This window comes from Drosophila takahashii, chromosome X (genome assembly GCF_030179915.1).
Source record: "Drosophila takahashii strain IR98-3 E-12201 chromosome X, DtakHiC1v2, whole genome shotgun sequence".
NCBI lineage: Eukaryota > Metazoa > Arthropoda > Insecta > Diptera > Drosophilidae > Drosophila > Drosophila takahashii.
Genome location: NC_091683.1, coordinates 18919029 through 18939812, shown reverse-complemented (window position 1 = coordinate 18939812; position 20784 = coordinate 18919029). Strand labels below are relative to the sequence as shown.

The 20784-nt window shown below is 43.4% G+C and overlaps 2 protein-coding genes across 13 annotated transcripts in view; one reads left to right on the top strand and one right to left on the bottom strand.

Annotated features, from left to right (window-relative positions):
* Positions 1 to 16159, top strand: part of X11Lbeta — a 95371-nt gene extending 79212 nt beyond the window's left edge. For 7 of the 12 annotated variants that reach the window (XM_070218988.1, XM_070218986.1, XM_070218987.1 and 4 more), the window contains 11 exons: positions 1375 to 3113; positions 4246 to 4452; positions 4926 to 5341; positions 6060 to 6644; positions 7175 to 7709; positions 8178 to 8699; positions 9454 to 10710; positions 11833 to 11963; positions 12961 to 13728; positions 14053 to 14193; positions 14256 to 16159. In XM_070218988.1, the coding sequence (XP_070075089.1) occupies positions 1391 to 3113; positions 4246 to 4452; positions 4926 to 5341; positions 6060 to 6644; positions 7175 to 7709; positions 8178 to 8699; positions 9454 to 10710; positions 11833 to 11963; positions 12961 to 13728; positions 14053 to 14193; positions 14256 to 14327 (6357 nt within the window). In that variant the 5' untranslated portion in view covers positions 1375 to 1390 and the 3' untranslated portion in view covers positions 14328 to 16159. The remainder of the gene's footprint in view (positions 1 to 1374; positions 3114 to 4245; positions 4453 to 4925; positions 5342 to 6059; positions 6645 to 7174; positions 7710 to 8177; positions 8700 to 9453; positions 10711 to 11832; positions 11964 to 12960; positions 13729 to 14052; positions 14194 to 14255) is intronic. The other 5 variants (XM_070218995.1, XM_070218994.1, XM_070218993.1 and 2 more) reach the window with 5 other exon arrangements.
* Positions 16160 to 18866: 2707 nt separating this feature from the next.
* stx (ubiquitin-like domain-containing protein stuxnet) overlaps positions 18867 to 20784 on the bottom strand; it is a 34396-nt gene continuing 32478 nt past the window's right edge. Inside the window, exon 4 of the mRNA XM_017146778.3 lies at positions 18867 to 20784. Coding sequence (XP_017002267.2) covers positions 20080 to 20784 — 705 coding nt within the window. The 3' untranslated portion in view covers positions 18867 to 20079.

Sequence of the window (20784 nt, the reverse complement as noted above, 5' to 3'; positions counted from 1 at the left end):
TGTGGGTGGAGGTGGGGGTGGAGTTTTGGGTGGATTGCCGCATGGAATGCGAAAGTGGAGCGGAGTGTTTGAGGGCCCAACGGGGGATATGTGTGGCCGCTTTAAGCGATTTAAGAGGGACCGTTTTTGGGGCAAGCTAAGATTTCACAATAGACTTTACAAGGATTTTGAAAGGACAGAAATTCCTGATATCATCCATGTCAGTATCAAAAGTAGACTTAAAAAACCCCAAATGAAATGGATTAAAATCCTATTCAATTGATTTTTCCACACTTCACTTTGGCTTTCGGTTATTTGCATATCACCTAGCTGAAAAAAAGGGCAGAAAAGTTAAACAAAAATGTGAATCTCTTTACATATTATCGTTTTTTACTCCCCTACCATCGACTTTTCCCAGTTGCACAGGCTGTCCAGGGCTCATTTGCATGCCGCATGACAAAAAGCTCGTGGCAAATGCAAATTGAATCCAACTTAAACGCAGGCGGTCAGTTTAAAATTTAAATTTAAATTCAACAAACCGACGGCAATCGCTCAATGACATTGATTGGCTGCTGCACGAGTGTTTCGCATTTTTCGCTTTCGCGGGGGGTTGGACAATTAAATATTTGCCTGTCTTATGGCAGCCATTTGTTTTGGCCAGAACCCAGGGGCATTCGGTATGGATCCCTCCCCTTAATTCCATGCACAGAAAAAAAAATTGGCAAAAGATCAGATTGATATGTGAAGGCTAATTTTATACATTTAAAGATCAAGTCATATCATTTTGATATGAAAAAAGATTATGTTTTTAATTTTAATGTAACATTATTTGTTCAAAAAATACTAAAGTTGATATTTTAAAATATTTTTTTTATATAACTCATATAATAAAATATCAAATTGATATGTTTGGATCATAAATTTGACATTAATCATATTGTCAAAAGTAGAAATTTCCCCTTTTCTAAATGAAATGAATATAGTTTATGTTATCTAGTTCAAAAGATACCACATTTGGAATTTTCAAATAGTATTTTCATATAACTGATATGATAAAATATCAAATTGATATGTGTGAATCATCAATTTGACATTAATCATATCGGATGAGGTAGAATTTACCCTATTTCATATTGATTTTTTTCTCTGTGTGGAAACGTGACCCAAACGAACTGCGACGGCGACAGAACTCGTTACTGTCACGCCCTGTTGCCGTTGGGACATGACAAAGGTTGACACAGCGCCTGCATTTATTAAAACAACTGCCAGCAGGACGTGAAGCGTAGAATATCGGCTGTGTATTGTTTATCAGGGGGGAAGTTGGGGGTTGCGTAGCTTATTACTGCTCAAGTGGCTTGTTGAATCACTCTAATGTTGCTCATTATTCACTTGCAGTTTATTGGCAACAATAATGGTCAGCACAACATTGACAACACTGGCTGCTGGACAAACAACTAGTAGCAGTAATCACCATCACCACCACCATCACCAGCAGGATCAGTTGCAGCAGCAGCAACATCAGCAGTTGCAGCAGCAGCAGCACCAGCAGTTGCCCTACCAGCGACTGCAGCCACACGCAGCAGCAGCAGCGGCAGCTGTCGGCCAGCAACGCGGCTTCTACGCACTCAACGGCAGCTTGGAGCTGGACTGCGACAGCAGCAACAGCAACAGCTACCAGCAACATCAGCAGCAGCAGCAACAGCAGCAGCAACCGCCGTTGATCCTGTCGCAGGCTCTGCTGTCGCCATCGCCGCCGCTCAACGATCAGATCAACTTGCTTTTCCCCAAGTGCCGACCCAAACAGCAGCCGCAACAGCAGCAGCAGCAGCCGCAGCAACATCAGACAGCACAGCAGCAACATGCTCACCTGGCGGACGTGAATACCAACAGCAACAGCAGCAGCAATCGGAGCAGCAGCCCAACAACAGCCGGTGAACGGGAGCCGCTGGAAATTGTTGGTGCCAGTAGTAGTCCACCGCCGGCCAAGGCCACGCCCACCAGTACGCCCAGCTACTACAAGAGCGTGAACATCATAACGCAATCGCCGCCGCCTCACTCGGCCTCGTCTCACTCCTCCGAATCGCTTTCCTCGGTGACGCCGCGCATCTCCACGAATCCCTTCCTCTGCGCACCGCTCACGCCGCCCACACCGCCGCACCACCAGCAGCAGCAGCAGCAGCAGCAACAACAGGAAACGGAGGCCACCGGCGAGTCAGCTGTGGAGCGGAGCAGGAGCGGAGGAGCGGCCGGCGAGGAGCCCGACTATCCCGCCTCCTTCTACTACCACACGGTGGGCGAGAGTAGGCGTGGTCCCGGCGGCTACGCGGAAATGCCGAGAAAACGCAGCGCTGCTTTGCCAGCCAGCAACAGGCAGCAGCAGCAGCAGCAGCAACAGCAGCAACAACAGTTGCTCAACGGCAATGGGAGTCAGAATCCTTTCATCAAGGAGAACTACTGGGAGGCGCCGCCCACAAGAGCCAGTTTGCTGCTCCATTCGCCCACGGAGTACTCCGAGGAGCAGCAACAGCAGCAGCAACAGCAGCAACATATACATGCTTCGGCCAGACGAGCTTACCACCAGCAGCGGGAACAGGTGTACGGAATCAGTCAGCGGGCACAACAGCAACAGCAGCAGCAACAGCCGCACATTTTGCGGGTGGGAAGAAGTCCGGTGAATCGCAGCTTCTCCCAGCAGCAACAGCAACAGATTGCTGCTGCCAGGAGCAATCCCTGCGCCGATGGACTGACTCCGCTGGCCAGTCACTATCTGTATGGCAGCAAGTCATCACTGGATCAGCAGCCAGGCGACTGGGAGCCGCGGGAGCAGCGCAAACTGAGGCTGCGCGAGGAGCGGGAAAGGGAAAGGGAGAGGGAGAGAGAGCGAGAAAGGGAGAGGGAGCACCTGTTGCTGGAGCAACAGCAGCAGCTGCAACTACAGGAGGTTCAGGCGGCCAGGGAGAACCACCTCAGCCATTTGGTGGGTCAGCAGCAGCAGCAGCAGCGCAAGCGACATGTTTACGGCGAGGAACGGGATCGAGAGAGGGAAAGAGAAAGGGAAAGGGATCGAGAACGGGACTTGGAGCGGGACCATCGCCTGGTCAATGGAAACGCAGATCCCAACGAGAGCTGGCAGCGTAAGTAAAAACATAAATAATATGGTAAAACAAGAGAGAACGCTATAGTCGAGTGCTTCGACTATCAGTTACCCATTACTTAGCTTAAGGCAGAGCGAGGGAGATGGAGAATAAGCAAACAGCAAAGCAACCACGCCATCTAGCGGCGATATTATTGTTTGCTCACAGCTTTTTGATAAATATTAGCAAGTTAAATAAACTACAATTTTTATAGAAAAATAGGCCACCTAGAAATTCATACGGACAGACAAACGGACGGACATACGGACAGACTAGAACAATTGAACGAGTGATCCTAATCAGGAATCAGGAATTTATACTTTATAGGACTTTTCTGACATTTATATCCACTCAAAACTAAAAGAAACAAACCCCTTATGGGCTACAAACATTTTAGAGATTTTCATAAAAAGACAATTGACTAACAAATTCGCAGTAAAACCAATTTTAAATTCATACTTCATAGAGATACAGATTTATTAAAAGCCCATTTATTAAAAGCTATTAATTATTTTCTTAAATTTAAATGAAGTAAAGCCAGCAGGATTTTCATTTGTAAAGCATAATTTAGAGGGGAGTTTAGCTGGATCCTGGGGGGAACTGCATTTGCAGAGGGCACAAACCCTTTTTCCGGTTAACCCCAGTCCCATTTGAAGTGTTGCTTCTGTCCGAGCAGAGCAGCAACCTCTGCGGTTGCACGTGCCTGCAGCAATTTGCGGCTTGAAGGACTACATAGGACTGGCTCTTCAGAGGACCGAGCATTTCGGGGGCATTTCGGCCTGCGAAACCAATTTCCGACTGGCTGAATGCCGGACTGATAGACATGGGCCGGGTAATTGAATTGCAAATCATGCGTAATGAAGTGTACTGCAAATATGTATGAAACGGAGCAACAAAACATTGAAGTTGGATTGGGTTGGGCAAAATCCAGGGAACCAGAGAAGGGAAATGGGAAATGGGGGAGGGGCTGCGAACAAAGCGTAGGAAGCGCGCCAAAGTGGAATTTAATTGATTGCAATTAATTGGCATGCCAAGTATTGTTCCCCGAAGCCGAATCCTTGCTGTGCGACCCTCGTCATTGCCACCGCCCCTCATCCGAGCTCTGTTCTTCCCCATCTCTCATCTCATCCAGATCTGCGCGTAACGACCGAAACTTTGGCGGAGGTGGGCAAGCTGGCGGATAAGGTCCACCCCAATCTGAATCTGAATCTGAATCCGAACCCGAATCCGAACCAAGGTCAGAACACGGAGGTCAATGTCTACAGGGAGCACAAGCTGGACGCCTGGAAGCTCGAGCGCAACTACACGCTGGCCGTGGAGTCGCGCCACGGCATCATTGGTATACATATTTAGCAATAAAAATACAAAATTTCCCATTGAAGAGCCCCCTTAGCTTAGCAAACAAAATTATAGGTTTTCCTTTCAATTTGCTAAAAATATTGCATATCATTTTAAAGCCACTAAATATGGCAATTACTTTTTATTAATATCTCACAAAGAGTATGCTCCATTATATTATTTGCAATATTTTTTACGTCAGTCTATCAGTTGAAAACTTCTAAAGCGCTATAAAAAAAAGTTTGATTTAATCTTAAAAAAAAACAAAAAGAATACAAATTGCAATTCTGTGCTATCCACATTCCAAACTTAATTGAAGTAGTTCTAAAAAAAAATGTTGCCAATTAAAAACGTTTCTAAAAAAATAAGTAACTTTATTTGGTTTGGTTCCCTTGCGGCCCCCGTTTGTTATATACTTTTATTCAGAATCACTCGATCCACTTGAACGCGAATTTTAATCATTTTTATCCACAGAGTACGAAGGCTCGCCCAGACGCATTGGAGTGACCACCAGTAATTTGGGGCCAGTGACGGCGGCATCAGGGGCATCAGCGATAGCAGGAGCAGCGACACCAGCGGACGAAAGCGAACCACCAGCAGCGGTAGAAGTAGCAACAACACCACCACAACAACAACAACAGCAGCAGCAGCAACAGGTGCCCATGGCCGCCGTTCCGCCGCTGAGCTCCACGGCCACCTCGCTGCAGAAGACGGCGGCCCGGGCAGCACTGGCCGCCCTGGCCCAGAGCCACCCCCACAACTCCCACAACATCCTCAGCTCCCTGCTCCCGAACTCATCCAACCCGAACCCACTGAACCCCAGCCAGATGCAGATCCACTCGCCGCAGCAGCCCATGCAGAACTATCCCGTTCGTCCGGGCTTTCCACAGGTGGGTTCTTGATTATTATTATGTCTTAATGAAATTGCTGGGATCCACCTTAAATATATATTTTAATATCTATAAATGATTTTTTATTTACAAAATATTTATGATGATCTAAGTTTAACGAAACCTATTTATTATGAAAATTATTCGTGTCTTGATCATTATATATCTTTTACTTAAATCCAAAATAAATTTAAGTACCTACATATTTTTGTCAAAAACAAAATCTCAACTTTACAAAAAAAAAACATTTTTATCGATAAAACAACGGAAGTAATTATCTAAATGTAGATTGTCATACCTTTCTGAACTGGTTATTAAATTTCCAATCGATTGGCATTTAAACCTGGGCATTTTATTTTTTTGACATTTTTCAAAAAAATAATGATGTACCCCCTCATAAAAGAAATTAAAATTGGCAAAAATTTTATTTTTTCAAGTTCACCCGAAAAGTGTTATGGATTTAATTATTATTTTGTTATCTGTTCAAAACAGTTAGAATTTTTGGTGTAGGACCATTATTGGCCAAGTTACAGCAAAAAAACAAAAAGAAAAAATTTGACTAATGAAAACTACATAATAGGACAATTTATCAGTCTGTATTATTATTTACCTATTTATATCATATTGCCAGTCTAAAGTTCTTGTAGTGCATTCATATATAATTTGATGTTATGGGTGTATTTAAAATTTAACATTGACTGTGTTCATTTAATCGCAGCGCATCATCTCGCCACCCAATCGTGAGCCCCGCAGCAACTCGCCTCCTCTGCAACAGCAGCAGCAACATCAGCAGCAGCAGCAACATCAGCAGCAACAACACTTTGCCAGTCTGATGAGCAACCACAGCAACAACTCGAACACCAACAAGCAGCCGCTGAGCAGCGACAACAACGCCGAGGACACCAGCAACGATGTGTCCGAGATTGGCACCATATCCGACCTGACCGCTCCGGAGGCAGTGGGTCTGGGCCTGGCCATTGGATCCGCCGCCGGCGAGGTGGCCAGCCGGGCGGCCACGCCCCCTCTTTTGGCACTCGGGCCACCGACAGCAGTCGCGGGCAGCTCTGCCAACGGAACTGCAACGGGAAACGGAAGCGGAAATGGAAACGGAAACGGAACCGTAAGCGGAAATGCAACAGCAGCGGCCACCGGACTGGGTCCACTGAGCCTGCACACAAAATCGTCGACCTTCGATTACCTCTACGAGTTCTCGGAGACGCGCAAGGTGCTGGAGGAGTTCTTCAAGTGCCCCTCCACCGACGAGCAGCCCATAATGGAAAACGGCAGCGATGTGGACAGCATTGTGAGTACAGATCAGAGCAGTAATCAATATTTTGAAAATATAAACCAATTGAGTAGTACATAAGTATTAAATAAATACTACTTGCAAATAATAACAAAAGTAATTAAATCTATGAACTTAACAATTTTAGTTAAGTTCATTCAAGATTCATTTAAATTGCTTCACTGTTTATCATCAAAATATTTCATATTCAATTTAAATATTTTTCGGTATGCATTATCCATTGCGGTTTTTATTATTTTAAATATGAAAATATTATTATTAACATGTATAGTTATTTTAAATATGAAAATCTTTTTTTTTTTATGACTTAAAATACTTAATGTAAATATAATTAACAACGAATCTAATATATTCTACCTTAATTAAAATAATTTCTAATTAAATCAAGCAATCTAATATGTTTTGTATTAGATTTTGTATTTAATTCAAATATGTACTACGCATCTTTGCACTCAATATCCAGATATTTATTTTTACAATTTCATTTTTGTATAAGTGTTTAAAATATTTATTTCCTTTTCCCGCAGGACATCCAGTACGAGTTCCACAGCAACTTTGAGCGCGACGACGAGGATTTGGCCGAGGAGGAGGAGGCCGAGGACGACGAGGAGGGCGACGACGATGCCGACGAGGAGAACGACGAGGCCGAGGATGAGGACGAGCCGTTGGGTCAGGATCGCGACCAGAACTACCGCCAGCAGGCGCCTCCCACCGCCGGCCACGCCTCCGAGCGACTCGTCTACGGCGGCTACGGTGGCCAGCAGTCGCAGCCCCAGCTGATTTCCCAGCCCCTGGGCGTTGGCATGGGCGTGGGTGTGGGCGTGGCACGGCGACACTACAGCGGCAGTCCGCTGATGCGGGACTTCGACTTCTTCCTGGACTCCACCAGTCGGAGCAGCGGCGAGCGGGACGGCGACCAGGACGGGCTCAATCACAACCAGCTGCTGAGCACGGGCAGCGGCCCAGGGGGCGTGGGAGTGGGCGTGGGCCCGGGCGGTGGCCACAACTACCGCTACTCACCGGAGACCACCGACTACGACTCCAATTGCGGCGATCTGGACAGTAAGTGAAGGCTGACCTAAACCTGAACCTAACCTGAACCTAACCTTAACCTAATCTAAACTTAGCCTAGGGCTAACCCAAACATAATCTAGACCTAACCTGAACCTAGCCTAAACCTAAAGTAAACCTACCCAAAACCTAACCCAAACCTAACCTAAGCCTAACCTAAACATAATTTAAACCTAATCGAAGCCTAACCTAGGGCTAACCTAAACCGAACCGAAGCCTAGCATAAACCTAATATAAATCCAGCCTAAACCTTACCTAACCTAAACTTATCCAAAACTTAAACAAACCTAAGCCTAACCTAAACATAATCTAAACCCAACCCAAGCCTAGCCTAAAACTAAGATAAATCCAGCCTAAACCTAACCTAACCCTTACCTAACCTAAACTTATCCTAAGCCTAAATTAACCCAAGCCTATCCTAACCCGAGATTAACCTCACTCTTCCATTTCTTCGCCCAGGTCTCTCGGGTGAGATGAACGGCGGCGTGTCGACCTCCTGCTCGAACTACGCCAAGTACTACGCCTCGGCCATGCCAGTGCTGGAGGATGGGCTCTCCTCGGGTCACACCAGCGACACGGAGAACAACAACAACAACCAGAAGAACAACCTGCAGCAGGCGGCGGCCCAAGGGCAACAGGGTCATCAGGGTCAACAGGGTCAACCGCAGTGCCCCACCAGCCTGAGCGGAAGCACCAGCATCGGCGGCGGCATCTCCATGCTGATGGACATGAAGCGCGTCTCGACGAACAACAGTTTGAACAGCATGCACAACCTGACCACCACCGCCTCCACCACGGACAGCAACGGGGGCGTGGCCGGTCACCACCTGGTGGCCACGCCCAGTCCCAGCAATGGGCAATCGAAGGGGCAGCCGCAGAGCAACCAGCCGAAGACACTGTCACTGGACCAGAGTCCCAGCAACAACCACAGCAAAGTGTTCAAGAACATTGATCCGGAATTGGATTCGCTCTACTCGATTGGTAAGTGCGCGTCGTTGGAGATTTTATTTTATTTTGAAATAACGTTAGGTGCAGACTTTCGAAATCGAGTTTTGAAAGACAAACAATTGAATTAGAATGTTGTTAATTCAAATAAATTTAACTTATATTTAATTACATTCTAATATTGTGAACCTTGATTTAAATATTTGTAAATTAAATGTAACAATAATATATGTTTTGTTTTTAAAGTAATATTACATAGTAAAATATGTAATACAAAAGTTTAAATTCAATATGCAAACAATTTAAGAAGCAGACGAGAAAAGTCTCTGTATGCTATTAAGGTTTTTTTCATTAAAAACCGTATTAGATCCTTTAATTTCTTTTTCTATGTTTATATTATGGTTTTGACTTTCAACCATTGTTGTTTTCACTAATATTATAGTAAGTCCTATATGAAAGTATATTATTTTACAATTAGAGATCAGTTTTTAACTATGATTTTATTATGATATTTTTGTTCATTAAATTAAAGAATGCTTAAAATGCTTAAAGTAAATATAATAGATTTACTAAAATCTATTATCTTATATTTTCTACCATTATACAAATATTGTACAAATTAATCATGAAATTTAATATGATTTTAATTTTGAATTTAACAAATTAAATCAAGTATACAATTCTAAATCTAATAAATTTAACGAGTACTACTTCTACTACTACTAATCAAATATTAAAGAATATTGAATAAAAAATGCAGATATTTATTTGTACCATTTCTTCTTTCCAGGAGTCTTCCACCGTCCGGACACGGTGCAGATGACCCCACCGCCTCCTGCTCCGGCGCCGCATCGCAAGCCCAACAACAATGGCAACGGCAATGCCAATTCCAATGCCATGGTCAACAGTAATGGCACCGGCAACAACGATGTGGATCTGCTGCAGCCGAGCAGCAAGCACACTCACACTCCGCTGGCGGCGGCCATCAGTTCCACGCTGCAGCGCAGTTCACCCACCTTGGCGGCCAGCGGAAACGGAAATGGAATGGGAATCGGAATCGGAAGTGGCAAGCCCCGAAGCGCCGGCAGCAATTGCAGCAGCATTGGCGTGCCGCCGCCCATTCCGGAGAGGAGCAACCTCCCCAACGTCGCCGCCACGCAGAGATCACCGTCGCCGGGCCTCAACTCACCCGTCTGGCTGTCCCGCAAGGAGGGGCTGCTGGAGTCCGGCTCCGATAACAACCACTCGAAGAACCACAGCGCCGACGAGGAGGACGTGGACACCGATCTGGAGACGGACCGCCTGCTGGGCCACCAGCGGCTGGACGACCAGGGCTACTACGACGAGAACAAGAGCTGGGACCGCAAGCCGCGCTCGCTGCTCTCGAAGATCTCGCCCAAGCAGCAGATGCCGAGCACCAAGACGCGCAACGGCTACAATGCGCTGCTCAGCTCCACGCCGGAGCTGCCGCCCCCGATTCCACCTAAGGGAGGCATGGGCAACATGGGCAACGGGGGCAAGCTGCTGGACTTGGTCGGCGGCATGGTGCAGCGCAGCATATCGCGCAGCTCCTCGGAGCACTCGGACAAGTGCTCGCCCAGCAAATTGGGGATGCCCCTTTCCATTTCCGGCGGGGATGTGGATGTGGTGGCCTCGGCGGTGGCGGCGGCGGCGGTGGCGGCAGCCTCTGCCACATCGACGGCGGCTGAAGCGGCGCTGGGAAGTCCGGGGAATGGAGGAGGCTCGGAGAGATCGACGGCGGGCGGCGGCGGCGGCGGACTGACCAATCCGGGAGGAGCGGTCAAGTTGGTGGAGCCGGAGAACGCAGCCCTCAACGGGGGAATGACTTCTGGAGCGGGCACAGGATCGGGAGCAGGATCGGGATCAGGATCTGGAGCGGCCAATGGAACCGCGGTGGCCACCACCGCCACCGCCAACAACAACAACAACGTCGGCAACAGCAACAGCAACAACAGCAGCGGCAGCGGGGCCGGCAGCAACAGCAACAGCGGCGAGAAAAAAGTGAAAAAGAGTAAGAGCAAAGAAGGTAAATGCGTTGGGTTTATCCTTCGTTCGATTGTTCCTGTGTATTTAACCATTTAACCATATAATCGTATATATATATCAATTACCAATATATCTTGTGGCCTGCCATGTTGTCGGTGTGCATTGATGTTGTCGATTGTCGGTTGTCGATTGTCGGTTGACGTTGTCGATTGACGTTGCCGATTGTCGCAACGTAACGCTAAATTTCGATTACGATAGCAGAGCGAAATTCAAAATTCTATCTTGGCTGCGTAAATACGAAATTACAAATTGTACAATGTGTAAATTGATTATCCTTATATGCCATTCTTGATCCAGATAATCCGTATTAATCGTATTTATATATTTACCTATCATTTCTCTGTATTCTTTCGCATATTTATTTGCGTATTTTTGCATGCGTCGTTCGTTCGTTCAACCAAATCAAAACCAAACTCTACTCTTCATTTTACTGTGTCTGTGTGTGTGTACAATACTTTGTAAGATAAAATTCCATTACGTAATAGTACCTAAGATCCAACACTAACAATATGACACGAAACAACAGACTATTGAGAACTTGGGCAGTCTATAATATAATAGTAATAAAATTCGATATATTTTTCTTCATATTTAATTTTAAAATACTTGCAAAAAAAGTTGAAAAGATCATTGGGACTAGCCTAAAGCTTTCTTAAGAAATTTTCACGATAATATTGCCTTAATTTAAAGATGATGATGATTTTAAAGCTCTTTTCATAAACTGAACTTTAGATATTCTTTTAAATATGATAAATAAAATGCAAGGTGTTAATTCTTACACCAAAAAAAAATCCTTGAAACGTAACTATTCGTTCATTAATTCTAAACTATTGAGATTCAAAAATATCCTAATAAGTTGAGCCTTACATTAATACTTTTTGGTATGGTATTACGCCTACAAACTAGAAACATTATAAAATTTAATATGAAATAATTACTAGAGAGTTCAGACTTTATAATAGTTAAACAGAAGATTGTAGTACCGAGACGTACCACACATGCACGTACACTAATCAACTTATACTCCACATGTACTCTGTGACCCCCGACCTTAATTCAACTGACCTTCTAACCGGACTCTCCATCTTCTCACCAACTGCAGGCGGCGCAGTGCTCATCGAGGGCGTTCTCTTCAGGGCCAAGTACTTGGGCTCCACGCAGCTGGTCTGCGAAGGTCAGCCCACGAAATCCACGCGGATGATGCAGGCGGAGGAAGCCGTTTCCAGGATCAAGGTAAAGTTCCCCCAGGCATTTAGAAACCGATAATGCTCGCCCGACTCGATCGATTGCTTCGATCAGCTTGAGTTTCATTTGTGCCACAATCGGTTCTGTATTCGTAGTGCTTAGGAACCCCTCCAGTCCCACAAGAACTCTAGATCAGAGATTGCCACAACTCAGTTTCTGTTGCTGCAACATAAATCTTTAAAATAGTGGTAGTTTTATAAATAAGAACTTGTTTTTTCCTTGATGCTCTATTAATTTTTTTCGAGGTTTTACTCCTCAGATAAAAAAAAGTAATCAATGCTAACGATTTTTTAATAATTTTTTAAATATAAAAATCTTAATTAGATTGTGACATTCCCCTGAGCTGCTCCCCCAGTTACCTTTAGTACTCATGAACAAAATTATCAGCTATTTTTGATCCCTCTGATCTCCGATTTTTTATTTGCCACCCGCACTCGACTCTATTATCCCAACACCACCCAACGCAACTCCCACCACCCACTAGCCCCCGACCCGCCGTAAGCGACCTTGTGCTAAGCTGATTGAAGGACCGACCTCGAGAGCAAAGAAACGGGAAACTCATTAACTGTTTACTGTTATATTTTCATGCATCACCTCCTCCACATCAAATGCTCCGCATCCGCGACGACCAACCACGCTAACCAAACCACGTATCGCCATGCAAATAATAAAACAAAAAAAATGAAACCAAAAAAAAAAAACAATAAAATTCGCATAATAGGCGCTGGTAAGTAATAGAAACACTAGCAATATCCACTGACCCCCGGAAACCACCCACCCAACTAACCAACCACTAACCCACCTCTAACCTCTGGTTTGCCTGATTTGCCTTGAATTAAATTGGATCGAAGACATTTGGCCCGCTGTAATTCTTGTGTTACCCAAAAGCGAAGCTTGACCCCTCGAGATCCCGCCAAATCCCAGTTCCAGAACCTGAAATTCTTGAATTCTCCTGAAATTAACCTCCGGTTAAACCAATTTCCAGGCACCCGATGGCGATGTGCAGCCCAGCACCGAGGTGGATCTGTTTATTTCGACGGAGAAGATCATGGTCCTGAACACGGACCTCAAGGAGATCATGATGGACCACGCCCTGCGCACCATCTCCTATATCGCGGACATCGGGGACCTGGTCGTCCTGATGGCCCGACGCCGCTTCGTTCCCCAGGACATCGACGATGCCCCCAAGCCGAATCGCACGCCCAAGATGATATGCCATGTGTTCGAGAGCGACGAGGCCCAGTTTATCGCCCAGTCGATTGGCCAGGCCTTCCAGGTGGCCTACATGGAGTTCCTCAAGGCCAACGGCATCGAGGACCATCGCTTCGTCAAGGAGATGGACTACCAGGAGGTGCTCAACAGCCAGGAGATCTTCGGCGACGAGCTGGAGATCTTTGCCAAGAAGGAGCTGCAGAAGGAGGTGGTCGTGCCGAAGGCCAAGGGCGAAATCCTGGGCGTGGTCATAGTGGAGAGTGGCTGGGGCTCCATGCTGCCGACCGTCGTCATTGCCAATCTGATGAGCTCGGGAGCAGCCGCCCGGTGCGGGCAGCTCAACATCGGCGACCAGTTGATAGCCATCAATGGGCTGAGCCTCGTGGGACTGCCGCTCTCCACCTGCCAGACGTACATCAAGAACACCAAGAACCAGACGGTGGTCAAGTTCACGGTGGTGCCCTGCGCCCCCGTCGTCGAGGTGAAGATCAAGCGGCCGGAGACCAAGTACCAGCTCGGGTTTAGCGTCCAGAATGGAGTGGTGAGTAACCCCTACATGTAAATCATGTAATATAAAATAAAAAAGTGGTATTCAAAAAGTATGCAACCACCCACAACCAAACCCTGGGCTTTACCACACTCAAAAAAAAATCGATATGTAACGTAGATCGATTTTACATTATTTAAGATCAATTTCAATTTGATATGTGGCCAGGTAGATTTGACCCTGTCGAAAAGAGTATTTCATGTAAAAACGATATGGGTTTGGCATGATCTGAAATTTACATGGCCATATCGATTTTACGGGATTATACGTGCATCCTGTAAGATCTTCCACTAAATGAGTGTCCTTCTTCCCTTGCAGATCTGCAGTCTCCTGCGCGGCGGCATCGCGGAACGGGGTGGTGTTCGTGTGGGCCATCGCATCATCGAGATAAACAACCAGAGCGTGGTGGCTGTGCCTCACGAGAAGATCGTTAACTTGCTGGCCACATCCGTGGGAGAGGTACTTAAACATATATACCTTAGTAATTAATAATATCGATAATAATATTTCTCCAATTCCAGATACTCATGAAGACGATGCCCACGTCCATGTTCCGCCTGCTCACTGGTCAGGAAAATCCCATATATATTTAAGCCAGCGGGAGAATAATAAACGGCGATTATTGTTAACTATAAAAACCTAACAAGGATATTACGATATTTAGTATATATATACCTATTCATATAGAAAGCGAGGAAAACAGAGAGAGAGAGAGTTAATATATGTATGTATATGCGTGTGTACCTATATATATAAATATATATATATATATAGATATATGCTAAACATATATATTACACACGAGTGTATCGAGATTTTTTTTGTGAGTAAACTAGACAAAGTTCGATCGAAGGCGAGTTAAGAGCAGCTACTACGACAAATAAGAGGAAGCGATAACTAACACACATGGCACGCCTTTTTGCAAAGCTTAGTAATAATAGTTAATAATGTGTGTGAGATCGGGCCATCGGCCAGGACATGCATATGCATATAAACATGAAACAATATATATACACATATATATGAACACAATGACCTTTTTGCGAAAACGTCCTTAGCTTAGTTGAACGGCGACATTAGTCAGAGAATACTGCAGCTAGTAACAGCCCCCCCAAATATGCTTACCCATACTTATTGTAAAAACCAAAAATAAAATCCAGGAAACACGAACCGAAGACCCAAACGAGATTCAAGTCCACACAGGAGGCAGGCAGCTCTTTTGATATAGTATATATATAATCCACACACTATATAGCACCACCCCAATATATTTATATAACAAAACAGAGGGCGCGAGAATGGATAGCTTGAAATGGATATAAGAATGAAAATAGGAAATGGATATGGAAATGGAAATGGATATTGTAACTGCAGCGTTTCGTTTTCTACTCGCACCCATAGCCGAGAATTTTGATAGTTATTTAACGGATATAGCCAGATCGTAATGTATGCAAAGTGTAAATTGAGGAGCGCTTTACACCCCCACAAATACATACATATTCCCCCATAGAGGATTTAGTTTAGCAGACACTTACACTCACACTCACTTAGACGCTTCGATTTCAACCATCTTCGTCCAAAAATTGTGCTACTACTCGTTAAACAAGTTGATAGATATAGAGAGAGATTAGAGAAGGATAACAGGAGGGCAGGAGAGAGAGACGGAGAGAGGAAGGGAAGGCCGGCGAAGAAAGAGACAGAGTTAGACCTCCGTTATGAGCCATAAGATTTAAAAGAAGACGGAGACGGGGAACAGACTCGAACAGAAAGAGACGGCAACAGGAACGGAAATAGAGACAGAAATAAGGGCAGACAGAGAGGGAGAATTGCATTTCTTTGTGTGTATATGTATGTGTAAAATACTCGCTATTGGCCCAAATGCAATCCACGAACAGCCGGCATCAGCAGTCACTAAGAGAACTATTATTAACTACCAGTACGATTTAATTATGTAACGGCAACAGGGCATTTGCTTGATGTTTGTGAATTGAACGACTTTTCGGCCTCATTTCCGCTGCTTGGCACGGGCCACGCCCACGCCCACCAAAAATCCAAGAACAAAAACCAAATTAATATACAAAACAAGAACATAAAACATTAACAACTGCTTCAGCAAACCAATGAGATGACATGAAACCGAAACAAATGCATACAAGAACTAATATTTAATGAATTGTTTTTTTTTTTTTGGTGTACATTATTTATATGGAATGTGAAATTGCATAACAAATTTAATGAATATATTGAATATTTATTAAAACGGGCTAATTGCATAGAAATTATATAAGAACGATCATAACGATGATTATTTGTAAAGGCGAACTAAACCCAAGAAAACCGAAAACAGAATAAATAAATAAAAGAATATATAATCACATGCATAACAAAAATATAAAACCAAAAATTGAGCATAATAAACAGAAAATGGAAAAAACCCTTTACGAGTTTCATTTGGTAATGGTTCAGGAAATGTTTTCTGGTACTTTGGTAGTTATCACTGTGGACGACAGCAAACGTAGTGACAGTTCAAAACAGTATGTATTTTTGGTATAGGACCATTTTTGGCCATGTTATTTTCCAATCCAATTTTTTTCAAAAAATTAAATCCCGAACTTCCAAAATAAAAACAAAACGGGTTTTTCCGCAAAAACAAAGCAGTTTTTTTCGCTAAACCAAAAAAAATACTGATTCAAAGTATGGATTGTCATACCTTTCTGAACTCGGTTTTAAATTTCCTAACGATTGGCATTTAAACCTTGACATTTTATTTATTTTTAAATTTTTCGCAAAAAATTATGGGGTTCCCCCTTATAAAAAAAATTAAAAATTGGCGAAATTTGTATTTTTTCAAAATCACGCGAAAAGTGTTCTGGATTTATTGATAATTTTGTTATCTGTTCAAAACAGTACGTATTTTTGGTGTAGGACCATTTTTGGTACAAGGTACAAGGAACAGCAAAAAAACCAAAAGAAAAAATTCCAATTTTTGTCAAAAACTGAAATCCCGAATTTCCAAAAAAAAAAACAAAACCGGGTTTTTCGTTAAAACTAAGGAAATAATGATACAAATATGGATTGTTTAGCCTTGAAGGTTTGATCTGAACACAAAATTGAAAATAACTCCCAAACCCCTCGTTCTCCCATTAATACGCTCATGACCTTTCGGTTACTGTGTTTGGAAATAATGTTTATTGACGAATACTTTTACTTGCATTGTTTCATTTGCTTACTTTGTATCATTTTATACATGCAATTGTAAGAAATTGATTTCCAACTTCTTTTCCGAGTTCATTTTTTATTTTTCCGGTTTTGGCTATGGCAAAGTGTGTATATCTATATGTATATGCATCTATATATATTTGTGTATATAAGTAATATGTTCACGGTCATTTAATCTGCACACACAACAATCAAAATTGGATTTTTATGACAAACAAGTTTCCCATTAATTTTGCATCTTATTCGTACTTTTTGTTCTATATGTGTGTGTGTTAATGTGCACTTTCCCAAAAAAAAGAATGGCGACGCCATTTCCGCTTCCGCTTTCCATGCCAATGACAACCGACAAAGTCATTGAAATGCATTCGATTCAACTCTGTTTGATGTCAAACGCCTGCTAATTTTTCAGCTCCTAGAACCCCATTTGTTGGAGATTGGGGCATTTATGTGTTCTGCTTACTTAGAAGCCCTCAAGAAGCTGCATTAAAATTTATCTAAGTTCGCCCGATGCGAACCCACTTAACAACTATTGGTTACCATATAAACTTTCTCCAATATCCTGGATCCTCTACATCGTTTTTATACATTTTTCGTTTTTTAAGTTTGTGGGGAACGCGAGTGGAGAAACATTATCGATTTACAGTTGCGATGTTCTCAACCGTTACTCAGCTCAAGGGCCTGTAATAATTTAGCTAATTTCATTAATTTTGCTTTGATAATAGTTTTTTTTTTAAGATTTAGAAGATGTCAACAAAAAAGACGCAAAATGTCAATTCAAAAATATATGTGTATATATATGTCTTTCTATATGTGTGAATATATATACGAGTTTTTTGGGCCTGGGACTTTATTTTGGATAAATTTTAACTATTCAAAATGAGTGAGACAAAAATTTAATTTAGCTTACAATTCAAAAGTTGTAAGTGTTTCATTCTCTCTTCGTTTTCAGCAAATATTGCGCATATGTTTTGGGTTCAATTTCTTATCGAGTGAATTGGGGGTGTGTGTAAATATTTGAACTATGTTATATATGTAAAAAATCTCATCGTTTGTGTGTTTGTACTTGTTAGAAAATCACGCAGATATGCTGAAATTATCCAACCGAGTCCGAATCCAAATCTGAATCAATCAATCTAACCAAAATCCCGTCTGAACCAAAGTAATGCCCTTGCAAAGCCGTCTCAGCGTTCCTCCGTCTTCCGATTTCCACAATCCAATGCTTCTGTCCTTTTATCCTTTCTCTTTCTCATTATCCTCATTCTTATCGATATATCCTGCCTTTGGTGCCCTTCGTCTAAGCCTAATTCTATATTTCTATATTTGTTATCGTACATCGAACTTATGCGTCTCCTAATGCTAATATAACTATCGGATTCGTTATGTAGAGATAAATGGAAAGCTTTATGTATAGATAGAATGGATTAATGGGGGTATAGAAGGGAAACTATAGAAACAGAAACGGATGTTTGTATAAATTGCACATAACTTTTACTTAGCACTTAATTACTACTACGACTTACAAACACATTTTCTCATTTTTTCATTTTCTGATGCCTTTATATGTTTGTCAAGTTGGGGTTTTCTTTGATAAAAAGTTTCAATTAGTTCGATACTCCTCGCCCTTCGTCGAGTGTGTGTGTGTGAGAAGGATATATATATAGGCTAATATATATAATTTACAATTCTTACTAAGGTTCCACATATCTACGCATATGTTTTGTATTTGCAATTGGCACATCATTTCTAAAAGAGTCAATCAAATCAAAATGCTTGATGGTCACTTGCTCATTCGTTCTCCTATTCGTTTACGAGTGTGTTTTGTATTTTGTATTGCACAATATGCAGCCCGAAAATAAGCTGAAAAATAACAATGAAAAAAAGAACCAAAAATCCAAAATAATAAACAAAGGAAATTAGTTAACTAAACCATTTACTAAACATTTATTGAAATCAAGTATTGTTGTGTTGTGGTGCACACAAGGCAAAGACAAATGAAACCAACTCAAAAGTTAAACTCGCCTACAACTAATTGCATTATTTGAATTGGGTATTTGGGTAATAGTAGGTGTAGGACAAAAAAAAGTAATTGCTTGTGTTTAAATTATAACTCTACTTAGACGCTTCTGTTGCGCAACTTAAGCTAATCCAATCAGTAATTAATATTTATGCGTGTAATTCATAATTATAGGTGTAAAATGAATAGAAAACATAGTCTTACTAACTAATTCAATAGTATAGGTGTGTTGTTGGTGAACAAAATTCAATTCGTCGCTCGTCTTTCCCGGCGCGTTTCGAAACACATTCTTGGTGATAAAGTATACAAAAAAAATAGGTGAAAAACGATTTTCTATTAAGGCAAATTAGGTTAAAGCGCCACTTCGCAGCTGCAGTTGCAGCTCGTCGGTTACTAAAGTTAAACATAACATAAAGCTGCCAAAGCCAGGTGTGTGTGTGTGATTGTGTGTTCGATTTGATTTGGTGTGTCTAAAATTAAATCTAAATTCCGTTTTAGTTCAACCAAAATTTGCCACCGCTTTGGCTTACAATTTCACTCAGCATAGTCTGTGCATACGCTTTACATTTAATTCTATGTATTAATCATTTCCATTATTACTTCTTTCCCTTCTTCATATTTCTTTCTTTTGCGATTCAAATTGTTAATTGCTCAACTTTGCGTTTGCCTGGGTTGCACACAACAAATTTCACTAAATTTATTTTACAAAACATTAAAGGATTTCGCCTCCAGCAGCTGATTCATTTGTTCTCTCCGCTCCATGTGCTTCCAAAATAATTAGCTTGGACCGAAGCGAGTTTGTTTGTTTTTTAAAGGTCTTAAAATTAATTTAACAGCTTATCGACTTTCGACTTTCCGGGTGCTCCTTTTGCATATTCTCCTCCCTTTGCCTCTATTTAAAGGTGGGAAAACTGAACGAGCGGCCCTCGAACTTAAGAATTGGTGTTGTTCAGCACTAACTCTAGATTAATATAAGCTTTAGTTGTGGTTCTAGTTTCTCTTGTTATCCTTCATCTCTCGTCTGCTCTTCTTTCTTTGTTGCTGCTGCGTAAACTAGTAAATGCTACAAAATAGGATAGGGTCAGCAGCTCTGGCTGATGGCGCCGCTGCCTTTAGGCCGCCGTATCCACCTCCTCGACAATGTGGTTGGGCGACACTTCGCTGGGCGGTGCTGCTGTTGCAGCTGTTGCTGCTGCTGCGGCTGCCGTTGCTGCTGTTGCGGGTGCCGTCGAAGTGTTGCTGTTGCTGGCATTGGTGTTGCTGCTGCTGCTGTTGTTGCTTGCGGGTGCAGCTTTTCCAGCAGCTGGTTGCAGTGGCGTGGCCACCAGGGCGCTCACGGCACTGTACTGTACTCCTCCGCCGGCGGCCGACGAGGAGAGGCTTCCAGCCGCCGAGGCTGCGGCGGGCGTGGCATAGGGACCGCTCTTCAGCTTGCGCGCCTCCCGCTTCTGCTTGTGCTGCTGCATCACCAGGCGCAGCTGGTCCATCTTCGAGCGGGTCTTCATGTTGGCCAGCTCCACGGTGCACTTCTGGCACGTGTGCTCCCGCTCGCGCTCTCCTTGACCCTGGTTATCATCCCGCCGGTAGCGACAGCTGCAGCCGTTGCTCTGACTGCTGACCAAACTGCTGGGCGACTCCGCCTGGCAGCAGCTGTGCGAGGAGGACTTGGAGCTGGCGGAAGCCTTGGAGGAGCTGGAGTGATAGCTGGGGCAGTCACGGAAGGAGCAGCCGCCGCTGGCCAGAGCAGCCGACTGCTGCTGCTGTTGCTGCTGGGCGCGACTGTTGCACTTGGCGCAGTTGTGATGCTTCGAGGAGTA